General features: G+C 35.5%; 2 protein-coding genes across 3 annotated transcripts; one reads left to right on the top strand and one right to left on the bottom strand.

Moving 5' to 3' along the window:
• The first annotated feature begins 2,829 nt into the window (after positions 1–2,829).
• LOC142622306 (alpha/beta hydrolase domain-containing protein VTE7-like) lies at positions 2,830–19,665 on the top strand. Of its 2 annotated transcripts, XM_075795758.1 has the most exons (11): positions 2,830–3,342; positions 4,164–4,258; positions 4,368–4,465; positions 4,559–4,608; positions 4,916–5,011; positions 5,904–5,993; positions 7,388–7,480; positions 7,644–7,739; positions 8,115–8,180; positions 9,502–9,673; positions 19,550–19,665. In XM_075795758.1, exons 1-10 carry the CDS (start codon positions 3,109–3,111, stop codon positions 9,628–9,630), a joined length of 1,047 nt encoding a protein of 348 aa, XP_075651873.1. In that variant the 5' UTR covers positions 2,830–3,108; the 3' UTR covers positions 9,631–9,673; positions 19,550–19,665. The 2 variants fall into 2 exon arrangements, with proteins under 2 accessions (XP_075651873.1, XP_075651872.1); XM_075795757.1 differs by lacking the exon at positions 19,550–19,665 and having other exon boundaries at positions 9,502–9,889.
• Positions 16,702–20,127, bottom strand: LOC142622305 (UDP-glycosyltransferase 83A1-like). The gene is made up of 2 exons (XM_075795756.1): positions 19,564–20,127; positions 16,702–17,816 (listed from the first exon to the last, which is right to left on the bottom strand). Exons 1-2 carry the CDS (start codon positions 20,039–20,041, stop codon positions 16,942–16,944), a joined length of 1,353 nt encoding a protein of 450 aa, XP_075651871.1. The 5' UTR covers positions 20,042–20,127; the 3' UTR covers positions 16,702–16,941.
• Positions 20,128–20,362: the final 235 nt, after the last annotated feature.

Raw genomic sequence — 20,362 nt, forward strand, 5'->3', positions numbered from 1 at the left:
TTGTTGTCTCTTTGGGCTTTTGTTATAATATGTAACATTGGTTACACATTTTTGGATTGGATATTAGCTTTAGGATGTTGATTATAATGACAAAATTTTGTATAATCTTATACACATTCTTATGCAGTGACTGCATGACACTTCTTAAAGCTTTTGAAGGATAGAAGGATGCAAACTGTAATCAAAAGAGTCCTTTCACCTTGCAAATGACCGAGAATATGAGAATGCAATTTGTAGATCTATTTAGCATTAGCTTTGTAAACAAATTGATGAGTGCTAATGTAAGTTCTTTAAGATTTTCAAAATTTAAGGCATTTGATTTGCTAAAATCTTATAGTTACTAAAAACTTTTCCTTGCATCACACGGGTTAGTAACTAGTTATTAATATAAAAGAGGAAGTCATGTGGTTTTTACCTTTTTTTGCTCACAATAAGTTGAGAGGAAGGATTTAAATTTAGGTTCTTGCATTCTTCCAGGCAATGTCACCAAACACAAAAGCCTTGATAATTTAAGTGGTTATATTTTTTTATAAAAATTTTTATATAAAAAAAATAACTGATTTGGAATATAACTTGCTTACTGAAGTTTTGTTGCTTTAACAACCATTAACCATTGAGACAAAAAATTAATGCACACAATAAAAAATATAGAAAATAATTATGCAACTAAGAGAGGGTTTGGATACAGCTGAAACGTGCATGTTTGCATTTCAGTTTTTTTTTTTTTTTTTTTTGACTCATATTGTTCACTGTTCATTGGCCATGAACAGTGAATTTAGGCCAATAAACAGTGATTTTAGACGTGAATAGTATTTTTCACCCATCAAAAAATTATTTTACTACAGTATTTTTCAGTTTTCAATTTTTAGTAAACAGTATTTTTTAGTTTTCATAAGACTCATAATAATTACACATTTTTAAAAGAGTCATCCACTTTAACTCGCTGAAGTGGGGTCGACTGTAAACATGGTTGAATGTCACCCTTTTAGACAAACTTCAAAAGGTAATGAATGAAAACACAATTAGTTACCAGGAATGGGAACATAGAAAGGGTGCTGTTAAGGGGTGCTGTACAACACCCGTTAATGTGAAAAAAATTCAAATAAAATATTCATGTATTTTTAGGGATATGGAAAAGGCTGAATATGTATTAGGTGTGTGTCAGTTTATATTGAAAAAGTCAAATCATTTTGCAATCTAACCAAAATGCCCTTGAATCCAAAATTGAAAAAGCGTGTTTTTTAATGCCCTGAAGAAGACTATGCAAGTGTAAGTGATTTATTGCATCTACCTTCACCATATTGTTTTCTGCAATCACAAGTGCCTTGCTAAGTAAGGGGAAAAAATCACAAAAGTAACAAACTAGGCTAAAGGATATCAAAATGTGTTACAAATGAACAAAAAATAAAATAAAGTAAAATAAAAACCCAAAATTCTATAAAAAATTTAGAGAAGTGAAAAATTCTAAAGCTTGAATTGTGACAACAACCTATTTTTTCATGTGCTAATATTCAAGTTCATTGAGTTTATTTGGCCCTTGAGAATGCTAAGTGCTTAATCTTTTCACTATATATTTATTGTTCATTATCATAGTTTCTACAAGAGTGATTTATCTGTGTGAAAAATGTTAATATTGGATGCAAATACCTTGAAAGTAAGCCAAAGCATTGGAGTTCGAAACATGCTGTGATAGTGAAGGAGATTGAGAATGTAGAGGAAGAATGAAGATAAAGGTGTGGAGGAAAGCATATAAAGGAGATGAAGAAAGTGGATATTTGTGAAGAAATGGGTGGATGAGAAAAAAAGAGGAAAGAAATTAAAAAAAGAAAAGAAAACAAAGAGTCATACGTGGGTGGGTGTTGGGTAAGGGTATATTTAATAAAAAAATATAATTGAATATAATGATTGATGAGACTATGACAGATATATATTTCACGGTATTAGAGCTTTCACATTAGTAAAGCTATTTTTTTAATTATTTGGTACCACAAGAGTACTTAGCTAACCAAAAAATTTAAGTATAATGCCATAATATTCTCAAAATGAAAATATAACACCCAAAAAAGAAAAAGAAAAAGAAAAAACACAAGAGAAGCATCAATTAACAATGACATAAGATTGTCAAAAATAACAAAATATTGGATTCAATCCAAATTCAAAAATACAAGTTCAAGAGCTTCTACCTAACATTTCAAACAAAATATTGGATTCAATCCCATTTCACTTGAAGTACATGTTTTCCTTTTTTTTTGCATCATTTGAGAAAATACAAGTCTCTTTCTCTGGACACATAGAGATGTTATGACCAACATGCTGCCAAACCCACAAGTCTTTTTTTGCTTTCCTAATTTTCTTCCGCCTTTCATAATTTTTCTCTGTCTCTTTGAGCATAGGAAAATTGTCATCTATTTGTTCTACATTAAAACAATCCACCTCATATTTTAGGATAAATAAAAAAAATGATACAAAAAAAATGAACCTCATATTCAAATATATTTAAAAATAAATATGAATTTAATAAAATAAAATTATTGTACCTTGCAGAATAATTGTTTAATCCTTCCTTCAACATTTGAACTTTTCTTTATCTTTTTTTTTTTTTGTTTTTTTTTGAAGTGGGTTTGATAATGGTAAAGTGAATGAAAGTGAGTTTGATATAGATAAAGTAAAAGAAAATAAAGAGTTGAATATTAATAAAGTGAAATTGAGTGAGAAATAAAAAGTAAAATACAAGAAAATGTCTTAAATATGTGTTAAAGGGATATTTTTGTCCTATTCCTATTGAAAACTCCAACATACACGTGAAAAGTAAGTTTTTGCCCATTTTCTATGAAGGTGGGTACCAGGGGCTGGTTCATTAACAAGTGCTGGCCGGCACCTGTTAACAAAACCTTCTTTTAACTTTCAACGTCCCGTGATAAGTCCCAGGTTTTGCAAATACTGATATTAACGCATGATGTTTGCGTCCACAACTTGTGTGCATCACAGGAAGTATATGCCATAACATGTCCCAAGAATGTATGTCACTCTTACCAAAATATCTCTGAAAAAAAGTTACCACTCACTCTCTGATCTCCCATTATTATTCTCTCTCTCTTGTGCTTGTGTATGATCATGGCCGTCAAGTTGGGGTCTCCATCACCACCACCACCACCACCATTAATGGGGATGACCGTGGCAAAGAAATGTGGAAGCGTAAGGGTACTTTTGGGTGGTAATAAAACTGGTGCCGACACTAGTTCTGCTGGTGGGTTTCCCTCATTTCTTCCTAAGGAGGTTGAGAAAATCAAAGACCCATTTGCTAGTTCTTTGGCTCGGCGAATAGAGAGACTCCCTGTAAAAGTATGTATTCCTTTTATTTCCATACTACATGACATTACATTACAGGACCATGGAGCTGGAACTGTACTTAGTTTTGCGATCGAGTTTTTTATCTTGGTCTTGGGTGGATGATCAATTTATTTATATTTGTCCTGATGGTTTTTTTTTTTCGTATTAATTCATGTGTGTTAAGTACAAGTTATATAATAGGACCATCCATAATAAAAATTATTATACTAAGATGAGCAGTTCAATGTCATGAAAAATCCAGCAGAATAATTGTATTTTTACAGTCTCTGTAGTCGACTGAAACTTTTTTTTCCCTCACTAGTGCAGATGGTTTTAATATGTGTGACTTGTGATTGGTTTACCATTTTTGCAAGCTCTGAAAAAAAAAAAAAAAGTAGTTGTGTCCCAATCACTCTCTTGCTGTGGAATCCACCTTCCTGTCTATCTAAAATCTTAATACTTGATTATCAAAAAGAAAGAAAGAAAGAAAGAAGAACTTAACACTCAATAGTAGCCTTGCAAATGGTCTTTTTAGCCATGGTACTTCTCAGCCGTTTTGAGAGGTGGAATTCTCAGGATTGGTCAATCATGGGTGGTGATCTGTGGAGTTGGCTATCTGATATTTACAATGTGGACTTAAGAAACATTGACTAGATTGGCTGAAGTTTTGGATGACTTTACTGTGAGATGCTTGATTGGAAATCTACTTATGATGTTTCTCATTCACAAAGTTCCAATTTTGTGACATTATTTACTTTTTGACTTTCAATTGATGAGACTCTTGGCCTACTTCATATTCGGAGACTTATGTGGCATGCCTGTTATAATTGCAGGTTGGATTCTCTGAAAGTTGTATAATGAGTAGTTGTGTGAAACCGCTTATACAGAGTGACATCAATCCAGTGGTTCTCCTCCATTGCTTTGACAGGTTTGAAATTAAATGCAAGTCGTGCCATGGCTGTAACATATATCAACTGATGAACCTTTTTTTTTTCACTTTTTATTTTTTGCTGTCATGATTATTTTGTGTATTTCAGTTCATGTTTAGAATGGAGGTGCACATACCCCTTGCTTGAAGAGGCTGGTTTGGAGGCTTGGGCCATTGATGTTCTTGGGTGGGGCTTCTCTGATTTAGGTTGGTTCACCTGCCTTAGCTCTTGTATCTTCTTGATTTAACTTATAGCATGCTCTTTAATAATCTTCCCTTTTTAATGCCTGCCCTTACTAGAAAGGCTTCCACCATGTAACGCGGCATCCAAGCGTTACCACCTCTATCAGGTATTTTCAAGTAAATCTTTTACTCTTGGATTTTGTAAATGCTGTTTCTATCACTTGGCTTTGCTGACTATCAGCAGAAAATCTTTTTATCTGTATTCTCCATATTGTCATATATATATGCTCTTGACCATTGAGTCTTTTGATTTGTATTTCGGCTTGAAAATTATTTCTGATGATTTTTCAAATGAGGATATGTTACATTAGTGACTTCACTTCTCAGTAAAATTGAATTTTCACAATTGATAGTGGTAATTGGAATCGAATTTCAGTACTTGAGAATGTTGATTTAACCGTTTTAACATTCTAGCTTTGGAAGTCCTACATAAAAAGACCAATGATACTTGTTGGACCGAGCCTTGGTTCTGCTGTTGCAATTGACTTTGCAGTCAATCATCCAGAAGCTGTAAGTATTTCCCTCCAACTGCTCTTGTTATTAAACCACAGGTGCTGTAATGTTTGAGAATCACATATTTCCCTTTCGATATTTTGACATTCAACTGTCTCGGCTGTTTTTATTATACAATGCAATATATTTTGATTTTTTTTAGGGGGGGGGGGGTGAGTAAGTTTGGGTGCAAGAGGAAGGGGAAGGGCAGATTTATACCAGTAACCTTTGCTTCAGGAGGTGTGCTACCTCTTTGGGCTTATTATGCCATAAACTATCCAATTCAGGCACTTCCATTAACCATTTCAAATTTCCATGGAGCTTTGGGAAATTATAAGCTATGCTTAATTAAAATTCATTGAAAAAGGAATTAGGAATGAGAATGACAACGTCTAGTTTGCACTGAGTAAATCTGAAAAGTTTGGGATGGCAAATTCCTCTCCAATATGTGGAATGGCAGAGTAATGGTTGAGAGTGGATCAACCTTTTCTGTGCAGATCGTGAGTTGAAAACTGATATGCTTCCAAATTGAAGACCAAAACTTTTGGGTCCCCACACTCATTGCTATGTTGGTATTTTATTTCGTTAACAAGGTGCTTAACTAGGGAGGCATTGAGCTCTTTCTAGAAAAGAGCTGAAAACCTTAGCCCTTTTGATCAGATTGTACTTCATGTAATTCACTTTAACTTGAATGAATTCCCACTAATGTGCTTGCATATTCACAAATATAAGATAAGAACATGAACAGACTTCTAGCTAACATGGAGTATAGAATATTTGGTCTATTAAAGTTGCTGCTCTCGTTCTCTAGCTTTTGCTCTTGCTCCTGTTTCTACTTTGGTCTGACTCTATATTTAGGTTACTTATCCAACAATGGCTGTGCTTATGACATTCTCTCTCTAATTTACAGGTAGAAAAGCTGGTTTTAATCAATGCAAGTGTATATGCAGAAGGCACAGGAAACCTTACCAGGTTACCTAGAATGGTAGCTTATGCTGGGGTGAGTCACCAAATCCAATAATATTGTAAAAAACAGTGCTCCATAGTGACTGTCATATTTGGATCATAAAGTTTATTGACTTTCAGAAGAGCATATCTTGTAGTTAAGGTATTATATATGCATACAATATGTGGATCTGCTCATACATGTCAAGATACATGGCTTAACAGGTGGTGAATGCTGATATTCTTCACAGTCCAAGAGACCATTTATCTTGTCTTAGTTGCAATATTCTAGTTATCCTCAGCCCTTCGTTTTACTTTTTCAAAATATATCCATTGAAATTTGTAACCATGGAACTTTACAATCCGCAATGCCTCTTCAGTATTACAAAGTATTTGATGCGGCCATGCAGGAGGCTCAAAGAGAAATCTATTATTTTATTTTGCAATTGTATATTTATTGGTCAATTGTATATTTATTGGTCAATTGTCTTTCATTTTAGGTTCTAGTACTTTATTAGGTTAAAAACTCAAAATAAAATAAAATCTCATAATAGCTCAACATCAAATTAGAAACAATCTAGACCATTGGAATCAATTTGCATCAATCTTGTGTTTGCACCTCCTAGATTGTATTTCTTTTTTTACTAGAGTTCTTAAATGAAACAGATGGAAGTTGACCGGAAATTTCCTTCTCTATTGCAGAAGAGGGGTCACATACCACTCTTGAAATGCAAAAGGATTCATATGCAATTTTCTGAAATATGTCTCTGTTCCTAAATTAGTAAAATTGAAATGCTTGAGAAAATGTGTTCGGTGCATGCAAGTATTGTAAACATGTAAAAGAAATTTCAAAAGCAAACAAAATCTTAAAAAAAGAAAAAGAAAAGAACAATTTTAATAAAAAGGAAACAAATATTGTAAACCAGTAAAAGGAATTGCAATAAAAAAAATCACAAAAAAGGGAGAAAATAAATTTAGAAAAGGGAAACAAAAAATACAAACCATGGCCAAGAGCTTTGTGTCTCAATAGTATTGCCTAGTCTCCCTTATGTGGAGAACCTAAATATGAATCCCCTTCACTTCACTTGTTAATGAAAAAAAAAGTGTTCAAAAGAATAGACTTAGCTATAATTACAAAAACATTAACATGCCTTAGTCCCTTATTTTGGGGTCGGCAATGGATTCTTAACAAATTAGTCAGCGTCGACAACATGTATTCTTTTCCACCATTCTATTCTATCTAAAGTCATACTCCTTGTTAACCATTTAATTGTTTGTGTTCTATACTTCTATTGCTTTATCATTATTTTTAGTTCAAGGACACCATAAATTCCTGATTTGCTGTGGACACTAGGCACAGGAAATTATTTAGCTTTATAGTGGAAACCATCTTTATTCAATCATCCAAAATATTAAAGAGCTTATCCTTTTCTTATTTATATGCATCAGGTTTCTTTATTGAAAAGCATCCCATTACGCCTTTATGCAAATATATTGGCCTTCAATGGCATTTCCTTAGCTACAAGCTTGGATTGGACTAATGTAAGATGATTCTCTTTTTTCAGTCAACGGTGATGAGATTCCCTTTTTGTTTTGTTAGTCTTACACTGATAAGAATTGAGAACTAATGCAATAATATATTTTATTGTGGCTAATTTGTATATCTTTAATGTAATGGTGGTCATGTTCCTGTATTACAAGCTAGGTGGGACGCTTACACTGTCTGCTTCCTTGGTGGGAAGATGCAACCATCAATTTTATGAGTAGCGGGGGCTACAATGTTATTGCCCAAATAAAACAGGTATGGTAGTGCCAGTTTAATAGATACTGACATCTTAAGTAGCACATCCCTTTTAAGGCCTGACAGGCATTAAGCAGCTCCCATTAATTTCTGTTTTTAATCAGTTGGCTTGTGGTTCTTGGAAAGGTATAAGGTTAGGAAAGAAGCTTCTGAGTTATGCTTGTTCCTTAGAATTTACAAGCCTTTTCTTTTCTTCATTACTTCTGAGAACCAATAGAGGGTAAATGTTCTAGTCAAGTTATATTTTTGGTAAAGGCATGATTAGAAGGTCGATACTGTGCCTTCAAACAAATTCTAGTTTATGACAGCTTCAGGAACAAAAATAAAAAAATTACACAGTTGTGTTAACATGCTGTCTATATTTTTATTTTACAGTTAAAGCAGAAAGCACTAATCATTTGCGGTGAGCGCGATCGGATAGTCAACTACAAGCAAGCAGTGGTTAGTTTTAGCTTTTAGCCTTTTCACATATGAAGTCATAATTCAATAATGATTAATACCATAAAATTGAATTTCTTTGTGGAATGGACATGCATCTTAAATTTTTTCCTATCATTTTAAAACCAAAAGACCATCAATGTCCTTTGATCTTAAAACTGCCCCTAATATGTCAGCTACCATTGTTATCTGGTAAATACATAAAAAAAAAAAAAAAAATGTCAGCCACTAGTGCATTTTTGTCTTCTTTTGGATAATCAAGAAGCACTTGTTTCTATTAGCCCAAAAATTTAAATACAAACTAATGTTGGCCTAATGCTTTTAGCTTCTTCTTCTTCTTCTTCTTCTTCTTCTTCTTATTATTGTTATTTTTTAAACTATTTTATCTAAAATGAATGTATACAATAATTTTGTGCATGAGAAGAAAAAAGTTGCTTTTCAAAAGCTTTTCTCCCTAGTAACTTTAATGCAATGGCTGTTAGGCTAAAACTCAGTTTCAACAATTACCTCAAACAAAATTTCGAGAAGTTTCTCAAAAAAAAAAAAAAAAAGAAAAAAAAAAAGAAACTTCGAGAAAGAGAAGCAACCAAAATCTTCAAAATAATGTGCTATACTTTGCATTTTGTGTCAACAGCAACAGTTTAGATAAACTTAGATCAAAATAGGTGCTATTGATGTACTTGGAAGCATTTTGAATCTTTGATCTGTCTGGCTATACTCCATAGGGCCCCATTGACTTGAACAGCTCAGCCGCTCAGCATTTTAAACTTCAGAAAAATAAATCATGTTCTGTGTCTTTGACTTGCTGCTAAGCATATTTTCTATAAACGGTTGGCAGGGAAGTCACCAGGGCATCACTGCATAGTTCATGAAGAATTATGTATAGAAAATACTTAAATTATTTCAATTTGCCTGCTTAAAGGGTATTTTTCATAATGAAAAAGTGAATATCTAAATCTGCCACCAAGTAGCAACAAGTCATGAGATGCATTTTGCAGTCTCTTTCTTTGAATATTTGCTTCAAAATTTTAATTTATTTAGTATAAATTACACTTTACCTAGTTTCCATATAGTCCCACTAAATTCTAGTCACACTTGGTATATGATTATGGTTGATGTTTAGTAGTTCAGTTGGGGAATAACTTGAATGTAACTGGATTATATGACCACCAACCACCCAATCAGCATCATGAACTGAAAAACAATCTTGGAAGTCTACTTTGAAAGTGATACGGTTATAAGCTATTATAAGTAAGCTTGAATCTTTATTACACTCGGGGCAATGTACGCAGTTTTACTAGTTGCTGGTCCTAACATGATGCAGAGGCTGCGGTTAGAACTTCAGGATGCAAGTATGCGGCTAATACCAGATTGTGGTCATCTCCCTCATGTGGACAAGCCTAGCTCCGTTGCAAGGTTTATAGCTGAATTTGCTCGAGGTGATTGTGACTGAGGGAGCTATTGCTGATTTTGCTGAGACTTACATCAGCTGAAAGGTATTGTTTTATTTTAATTAGTGTGTAGCCATCTGCATATGCACAAGTACAATTAAAAAAACAATCACAATTATACAGTTTAAATTATACTTTTTTTTAAGAAGTTCAAATTATATATAGTATTAGCTTATACATTTTTAAACCATTCATTTCTAAAATATGTAATGATTTCTCATTGTATATATATACATATATGATTTAGAATTTAGTTGGTTTTAAATTCTTCGGTTTTTGCACGTAATAATTCACTTGCTACAAAAATTAAAATCTTTTATGGACATGTGATGGAAAATTGGACTTCATTTAAAATCCAATTTAGAATCTAATTGGATTTGGACTTTTTGATTTTTACACTCAATAATTCACTTACTACAGAATTAAAAATTAAATAAAGCACGTGACGCAAAATTGAGAAAATCTATTGGATTTTCTCTGAGCTTTAGTTATATATATATATATGCTATTTGTCTTTTTTTTGTTAACAAAGTGAGAGAGAAAGACTGAATGGTTTGTATATTGATGTGTATATAATAATGTACAATAGAGAGCCTTATATAGGCTAGGTATGAGGGCAGTACACGTAAGGCAAAGAGGAAGCCAACTGGAGTTTGGATATAAAAACTCGAAGACGACTAGGTGGGCGAGTCTTGGTGAAGATATCAGCAGACTAGTCAGCAGAGGAGATGGAGAACAACTTGAGATTTCCTTTCTTAAGATGCTGGCGAGTGATGTGGCAGTCGATCTCAGTGTGCTTGATGCGTTCATGGAAGATATCATTATGAGCAATGTAGATAGCATTACAATTGTCACAATAAAGAAGACTGATAGTGGGTTGTGGAGCATCTATGTTAGCCAAGAGCAAGCGAAACTAGACAAGCTCCCAGGTGGTGTTGGCAAGGGCACGATACTTAGCCTCAGTACTGGAACGGGAAACCACATCTTGCTTCTTGCTACACCACGAGACAAGAGAAGTACCCAACAGGAAACGGAAACCTGTGATAGAGCATCGATCAGTCGGATCACCTGCCCAGTCCGCATTTGAATAAGCATGAAGCTTGAGAGAAGATCGAGAGGAGTAATGAAGACCGTGATAAAGTGTGCCCTTGACATATTGAAAAATTCAAAGAACGGTAGCATAATGGACAGAACAAGGGGCATCCATGAACTTACTAATCATACCCACAACATGTGAAATATTCAGACGAGTAACAGTGAGATAGATTAGACTACCAACCAACTGACGATAGCTAGTAGCATCAGATATAAGTTCACCATCCAAGGGTGTGAGCTTCGCATTGTATTATAAGGGAATGGAAATAGTCCTGTGTCGGTGATACCGGCTTTGAAGAGAAGATCAGAAGCATATTTAGCTTGGGAAAGATAGTATCCATCAGAGGATAAATTAATCTCAAGCCTAAGAAAATAGCTGAGAGTGCCCAGATCTTTCATCTCAAAATGCTGACTAAGGAAGTGCTAAAGAGAGCGGATACCTGCAGAATCATCTCCAATAATAATCATATCATCAACATAAAGAAGAATAAGAGTGATACCAATAGAGGATCTTCGGACAAAGAGAGCAATGTCATGAGGACTCGAAGTGAAATCCTGCTGAGCAATAACTGAGCTAAACTTTTCAAACCAAGCTCAAGGAGCCTGCTTGAGGCCATAAAGAGCAAAGCGAAGGTGGCAAACTTGACTGCCTGAGTGTGGATAGCCAGGGGGTGGCTGCATGTACACTACTTCGTGGAGGTCTCCATTGAGGAAAACTTTCTTCACATCCATTTGATAAAGAGGCCAATGGTGAACAGCAGCCACAACAATGAGACATCTGACAGATGTAAGGTGAGCAACTGGAGCAAATGTCTCCTTATAGCCAATGCCATACTCCTGAGTAAAGCCCTTAGCAACTAGGCGAGCCTTGTACAATTCAATAGATCCATCAGCCTTGGTCTTGATCTTGTAAACCCACCTACAACCTACTACAGATTGACCATGAGGCAAATCAACCATATCCCAAGTGTGATTCTTATGAAGGGCATCTAGTTCTTCGTTCATAGCTTGCTGCCAAAGAGGGTCAGTATGAGCCTCACGATAGGTGTGAGGTTCATAGAGGATGGCAAGAGCAAAAGAGCAGTGATAATCAGTGAGATAAGGATAAGGAATGCTTACCGAGTGGAACGATGAAGTTTAGGACCAACAAGCGACTCAGGAGAGGGTGGTGCCACAAGATCCAAGACAGGCGGGCATATGCCAAGGACAGAATCGGAGATGAGTCGTCTGGAGAGGTAGCCGATGTTGAAGAATCGTCCACAAGTTCAGGATAGAGAGGGAGGAAAAGATCAGTATAAATGGGAGAGTCTGAGGAAGAGAACGTAGGAAACTGCTGAAGACTCGTGAAAGAACGATGTTCTCAAAACTCAACATGATGGGAGACACGAAGGTGATGAAAAATGGGATCATAGCAGCAAAACCCCTTTTGAGATACACCATAACCAAGGAAACAACAGAGACGAGCACGAGGCTGGAGCTTTGTTTGTTCATGAGAAGGAAGAGAGACAAAGCAAGCACAACCAAAAACCCGAAGAGAGGAGTAGTTAGGAGTTTGACCATAGAGAAGCTCGAATGGTGATTTGTTGTGTGTAGTTGGTGAAAAAATACAATTAATGGTGTACATAACAGTAATTGCGGCCTCACCCTAAAAGCACTCAGGAAGAGAGGCAGAAATGAGAAAGGTGCGGACAACATCAAGAATGTGACGATGTTTTCGTTTTGCACGACCATTTTGTTGAGAGGTGTAAGGACAAGACCGCTGAGGAAGGGTACCATGACTGTCTAAAAAGGATAGGAAAGATTTATCATTATATTCTTGAGCATCATCTTATCGAAAGACTTTGACGGTGCGATTGAACTGTGTTTCAATCATTTTGTGAAATGTTTGGTAAATAGACACAAGTTCAGATCTATGGTGAAGTTAATAAATCTAAGTATATTGAGAAAAATCATCCACAAATATGACAAAATATTTAGATCCCCCTTAGTGGGAACAGGTGCAGGACCCCAAATATCAGAATGTATAAGATCAAAAGGTGCAGAAGAAAAGGAGTCACTATTATTAAAGGGCAATTTTGTTTGTTTGCCAAAATAGCAGGAAGTACAATCAAATTTTTGAAACTGAACTAAACTTAAATGACCTTAAGAAGCTAACAACTGAAGACGAGATAAAGATGGATGACCAAGACGAGCATGCCATAGATCAGGTGAGGGGGTGGCAGTGGTAGCAGCTGCAGCTGCAAAAACAACTTGTGAAGGAATTTTCAAGTTATGAACCTCAAACATTCGACCAACCTTACGACTTGTCCCAAGCACTTGACCCGTCCGGGGATCCTGCACATCCGCACCATGATTAGTAAATAGAAGATCTACGCCTAACTCACAAAGTTGACCAACAGAAAGCAAATTGAGGGATAACTTTGAGATATGAAAAGTGTCACTAAGGGATAAACAAAGAGAAGAGATTGTTCTTTTATGACTAATAGGCATAGGAGTTCCATCAACAGTGTAAATGGTGATTGGATGTTCTAAGGGTGTCTTATCAGAAAATTGGGATTCATTAGGAGTCATATGGTTACAACATGCAGTATCAAAAAACCAAGGTTGTTTACCTGAGATGACAGAAAGGGTAGTGAAAGTGCGGGATAAAACCTGTTGAATAATTGCCTCAGTATCAGCCGTAGTAAGTGAGGAAGCCAAAGATGGACCTCTAGGAACCGATGGATCTGAAGGACATACAATAGCTACCCGAGGAAGAGAATTTTTTTTTTTTGCTCTTGCATAAATTTCTGTAGTTTGCGACAAACTGAGATGTTATAGCCTTTAGCACGGCAAAACTCGTAGTGAATACCTTTGGAAGACTGAGAGGTGGGACGCTCAGAGTTTATTCGTGGAGGAGCAGTGAATGCATCAATGGGAGGCTGTGGAGATGGTGTAGCCAATACATGATCAGATGATGACATGTGATGAGTAGGTTGACAGTTCTCCTCATAATTGAGCTCCTTGACTGCAGCATCAAGAGAAGGAGTAGGAGACTAGCTAAGCAGAGAAGCCCTAGTAGGCTCAAAATCCTCACGTAAACCCATCTTGAAGTGCATAAATTTACGACGATCCTGATATTTGACAAAGAGCTCAATGTCCTTAGAACACACTAGTGGAGGATTTGTAGCAGAGAGTTGTTCCCACATAGTAGAAGTCTGAGAATAAAAATAAAAAATAGACTGACTTGTCTCTTGGCGCATTTGATAAAGCTTTGATTCAATGTGGAACTCTGGGCTTGAATCATTAGTACAATTATAGCGATCGGCTAGAAATTTCCAAGCAGCCTTAGTAGTCTCAAGATGAGGAAGAAGATTATGAATGGAGGGAATAGAGGTATTGATAAACCAAGACAAGATCTTACTCTGAATACTCCCCCATTCCTCTAAGCGTTCTTCATAATCATCCGTTGTAACAACAGTCTTGAAAGCATCTTCAGCAGTTGTGGCTTTGGACTTAGGGTTTAATACTAGCTTAGGAATTGAACCGGTCACATATCTCCACAGTTTACGACCCTTGAGAAAGACAGTCATATTTTGAGACCATGCATGATAGCTAGTAGGACCATTTAACATAATGATGATAGGACATGTGATATCTCGTTCATTTTGTTGAGCCATAATGAAGAAAATGACAAAAAAGTGGGATTTAGAGAACTCAAATGCAGAAATGAAGCCCAAAATCAGAATCTACGCGAAAAACTGAACAAGACAGGTCCTGTTGAAAAATTTTGAATTTGGTCAAAGTCAACGATCAACGGCCTGGTCAAAGTCAACGGCTTAGTCAACTGATGTGCTGATGTGGCAGTACGTGAAATGGAGTAGGCGTATGAGGCGTGTGGAAGCGCGTGACGGCTCTATTCTTGGCGCGTGAGGCGCGTGTGAGAGACTGACGGCGCGTGGCGGCTCGGGCTCGTGAGGTAGAAACTTCAGCCAGCGCGTGTGGGCGTGTGTGAGGTGGTTTTTGGCGGCTCTTTGTTGGGTTTTGCTTGGGATTGGATCTATGCCTTGACTTTGGCAGTTTGATAAACAAAACTGACGAAATCCGATTGTTTTAGGGGTTGTGGGTGTGACGGCGGTGACTCGCTTCTAACAGTGACTACTAGATGAAGACGAGGGCAGCGGAAGAATCCCAGAGATGTCCACAGGAACCAGAAAGTCAGAGGAATGACTCTGATACCATGTTAACAATATAAAGTGAGAGAGAAAGACTGCATGGTCTGTATATTGATGTGTATATAATAATGTACAATAGAGAGCCTTATATAGGCTAGGTATGAGTGCAGTACAAGTAATATGAGTAAACTACAAGTATAGTATACTAGGCTAAGCCCAATGGGCTAAACTAGTCTAAGCTATACACTAACAATTTTTATAAGTATTATATAGCTAACGTTTTAGCTTGTTATGGTTGCTTTAAATAATCAATTTAGATTATGATTATTTTTTCTATAGGCAAGTTAGTTTAAAGATGAGTTATGATTTATTTTGTTGGTAAATTCTAGGAAGTTTAAGTTTATCTTAATCTAGTTCTAGTTGAAAGTTATTGTATAAAGTATGATGTATACAATAAATAAAGATAGTTATAGTATCTCAAATTGCAAATTGTTAACCAGTATAATTTGGAGGTTTGGACAGTCACAAAATAGTCAATTTTATCAAACTTAGAGGTCTTAGTTCCTTCGAATCAATCAATAATTTTTTTTTTTTAAATTTTATGTAAAACTTTTATGATTGGGGTGAATCGTACTGTCTCAATTACCTCAAAACTAATTTTACTCTTTATTTGCAATCATAACTCTAGCTGTAGAGAGTTTATAAGGAAGAGTGAAGACTTAATTTTTTCTAATATTTTTTAATTCTAAACTTGGCCTCGTTCTTATGTTATGGAATAGAACTTTTGCATTCAATTGTCAAATCATTCTAGTAAAATCATGCTGTGCACAACATACGCACGTTTATTTGGATGTAAACCAACCACGCAGTAGATATATAGGAGAAAAAAAAAGCAATAACGAAAACAAGGATTAACTTATAATCAGACCTATGGACTTATTCAGGGGAGAGAGAGAGAGCCAATGGCTTCACAAGTAGAATCCACAAGTACGATTCTTCTAATTGAAACCAACTTTCGGATCTATTTTTTGGTTTGAGAAATGATCTAATTTTTTTTTCGTTCAAGGAACTAAATTTAGGAAAAACTACGTTTTTTTTAACTCAAGAGTGACTAATCACACCTGAAAAAAATTCCAATGATTGGTGACAACTCCATACATTCTCACCTCCACACACAAGCGCCAGTAGCATAAGTAGTGCAAGCGACACACCCATGGCATCACCACGAGGCACTGGCGGAGCCAGAGGGGGGCGAGGGGGGGCACCTGCCCCCCCTGACTCCTTTTTTTTTTTTTTTGTATTACTAGTCACATGGAGGAAAAAAAAAAAAAAACTTCTACTTGTTGAAACTTGAAAGTGACCAAACCACCTATTTCACTATTTTTTATTTTTATTTTATATTATTATTTTTACTATTTTTACTATTTGTGATACTTTTTACAGCATTTTATCTTTGAATGATGCTAGAGATATTACAAATTTTAGTACTTATGTCTTAAAAATTGACATGTCACCAATCATAAAAAATCATTTCAAACATTTATTCATTATATTTTTTAAGTAACACTAATCATATTTTTACTTCATCAGTTTGTAAATTTTTTAGTAGCTATGAATTGGTTATTTTTGTTCATTTATTTTAATAATATGAAATATATTCATATTTGCTTACAATTGTTTATTTATTTTGTTATTATTGTTGATTAACTTTTTTTAGATAAATTTCATTTTTAATATCGTCTTTTAATTTTGCCCCCTCTAGACTAAAATCCTAGCTCCGCCACTGCCATGAGGGAGTGATCTCTTTAATGTCAGGCTAAGAGCATAATTCTTTCTCTGAATATACCAATTTTATTTTGATTATACCTCAAATTTGTATATTGAAGTCATTCCCAAACTTCATTTTTCTGGGCATCAAGATATGAGTTACATTTATATCAAGTCTTAAGGCTGCCTCGGATATACTCTGATGTCAATATTAAAGGAATATCTATTTCTTGATTTCTTCCATATGTAAATCCTTCATGGAAGGAGATCTCAACTTCTACTGCATAACACGTGGAATTATGCCTTTAGCCATTCGATGAAGTTGTTGAAATTCTTTGAAGACTGACCATTATCTGCTATATTATTCATCAAAATTTTCTTAAGCTCCAAAGATCTTGCCCTTATGCTTTCATCACCAAGTAGTTGATCCACCTTCCTCTTAACTTCTTCCCGCAACACAATTCCATTTTCATCTATCTCAAATCCTTTTCCAACCTTCCAAACATCACAAATGTAGATCCGGTCAAGAAATTGATCAGCAAAGTAAGGCCAGCACAAGAAAGGTACCCCATTGCATACACCTTCTATAGTAGAATTCCAACCACAATGGCTAATAAAACAAGCAATGGCAGGGTGATTTAAGACCTTATTTTGAGGTGCCCAACCTATGATCTTCCCACGAGTGCCTTGAAATTCTTTTGTATATGCATTTCTTGACTGATCGAGGATATCTGGACGTACCACCCATAGGAAAGGTCTATTAGTGAGCTCGAGACCAAGAGCTAACTCTTTGAATTGAATTGGGTCAAAAACTGTAAAGCTACCAAAGGCAACATACACGACTGAACAGGTTTGTTGCTGATCAAGCCAGTTTAGGCAAGAGTGATCTACTTGCCAAAATTGTCCCACTGATACTTCAGTGTGTTTGCTTGACATCAATGGACCAATCGGCAGAAGCTTTGGAGCCAAGTAAAATGTTACAGGCTCGAGTTCAGGAACTGTGTTGCAAAGCCACCAGTCTGCGAACTTCAAAGTTTGCATATATTGTTGGGTATATTTGAAGAAAATCTTTTGACAGGCTGGATCACCTATACGATACCAAGATATATAAGCTGTGTCCATGGCAGGCATGCCTGGGAGTGGTTGAATCACCTGTTTTTGGGTTGGAATTCCTGCAATGCCAAACAAAGAATCAAGCACTATGCTCACATTAATTGCTAATTTTTCCAATGACATGTATTAGTATGACGAAATACCATATAACTTGGTAATGTTATAATGTTAAGGTGGGGAATTCCCATTTCTTCCACAAACCAATTCTTGCCTTGATGAATTATCTTGTTTGCTTTGCCTATTACCAATGTGATTTGCTTCGAAGTACGATTAAAATATAGTTCACAAGAAGTTGGGTACCACTGTATGAGTTTTTGTTAAGAACCCCAATAGTTCTAATAACAACTCAGATAATAGTTCTCGAGGGAACTAGGCCCCAATGATACTTTCAAGGAAATCAACCTCTAAGCTGGTATCTCAATGAGAAAATTTTCTTTTGATAATTTGCTAGTTACAATAAGAGAGGGAGAATTTGAACCCTAACGCCTCCTTTAAAAGCATTAGGAAGTGTTATTTGAGCTATAAACTACGAAGCTCTTGGCATCTCAATGAGAATTTGGGCAACATTATTAAACATGAACAGCTTACAATGGGAACTATTCCTTTACATGGCTGTGATTGGTTAACAAAATTTGCTAACTAACATCCTCTGCCTAGCCAAAGTACAATTCATTAAGCATAGGGAGCTCAGCTAGTAATGTACAGCACTATAATACTTGTCTTAATTAATCTAACTATCAATGTACTAGTGTTTATGCCCAAGGTGGATATGGCTGTGGTTGCTGTACATGTGGTAGATTTTACTAGAGTCTTGACAGTTTTGTTGAGCCGGGATGGAGGCATCTTATGAGAACTAATCTCATATTAGAATTCTTTGACCAAGATCAACCAATTTTATTGAATGAGTTCAAAAATTTTTGATGCCAACGCACTAAAAGAATCATGGGTCTTCATATAAATTTGGTTGTCATATTTCACACTTCGTTATATATCTACACTAACTATCCGTTTTTCCCCTTTTGATGCGGAGTAGAAAAATAGTACAAGTAAACGCAGAATACCTCATATATGACATGGATAATAAAACTACACATGCATATATTGTACAAATAAATTATATTAGATATATTAAAGAACAATCCTAGCGAGTCAATTAAGTTCCAAATCTGTTATAAGTTCATTACTTCTAATCTTACCTAAAGGTGCAAACATAATAATCATAATCTTATTTGTGTTAGCTAAATTGAGCTTAAGTTTGATTCTAGTCAATTTAAGATTTGAATAGTATATTAAGGGTCTATTTTAGATGCACTTATAAGCCAGCTTATTCTTTATTTTTCTTACTATTTGCGGGTTCTACCTAACTCGCCTCCTTATAAAAGTCACATACTTTTATATATATATATATATATATATATATATATATATATATATATATATATACTTTTTTTTTTCTTTTACATTTTATCTGCCGTATTTTTAGTAAAAAGTTAAATAAATTGTTCCCAAATGAACACTAAATTTCTCTCTCTCTCACCTACTACGAGACATTTCAAAAGATTATTTACACATATTTTTAGTTATATTAACTACTTCATAGTCATCTAGGTGGTTCAATTTCCTTGCTACCAGTTTTACCAACAGTACTGCACTTATTCTTTCAACTAAGTATATATGCATAAAAATAGGACAAACAACACAAAAAAGAAAAAGAAAAAAAAGCATACACACACACACACACACACACACATATATATATATATATATACCATCTAATATAAAGATGCAATAGATCAATAATCTTACCATCGGAATCTATAATGCCATCATCAATCAAGCTTGGGATGCTGGCTTGCAAGGCAAGAGAAGCTGCTGCAGCAGACCAGAAGGCAGCTCCTTTAATTCCCATCTTATTGCCAACTTCAATGGCCCACCCCATACCAGCATCGGCCACTATACAACTGATCTTATCATCACCATTTGAAGCATTGATATTGTTTATGAGCTCCTCAAGCTTCTCTGGCATGGTGTGTAAGATAGTTTCACATAACTTGCCCAAGTCATTTCGGCCATCCTCAGCACCCAATCCATCTGGGATAGACACCAAATTAATGTTTGAATCCACGAGGCTATCCAATGCACCCTCAACACGCTCGTGGATGATTTCTGTGTTTACAAATGTGATTTTGAAACCATACTTCACTAATTTTCTGGACAAAAGCATCATGGGGTTCACATGGCCTTGTGCTGGAAATGGTATAACTAGAACATGTGCAGTTGCCATCTCTCTCTCTCTCTCCTCTTTGCTAGCTAGTATTGCGTTTGTATCTGAGTCTACGAGAAGGTAGACGATTAAGAGTATATGGACACTACGATTTCAGTAAAAGTCAACTTGATATTTTGAGCCTGCACGAAATGGCTAAGATAGACAGCTATATGAATCCTTATTGATAATATCTTATTGATATATGGGCCTACAAACTATATAAAACTTGATAGTAAAATGTCTCATGTAGTGGGGCGTACGCAATATATAGTGGGGCGTACGCAAACTATTAATGCTTTTTTAATAAGATAATCTCATTTTGCATTGTTGCATGAGCTC

The sequence above is a fragment of the Castanea sativa genome, chromosome 1 (genome assembly GCF_040712315.1).
Source record: "Castanea sativa cultivar Marrone di Chiusa Pesio chromosome 1, ASM4071231v1".
Taxonomy (NCBI): Eukaryota; Viridiplantae; Streptophyta; class Magnoliopsida; order Fagales; family Fagaceae; genus Castanea; species Castanea sativa.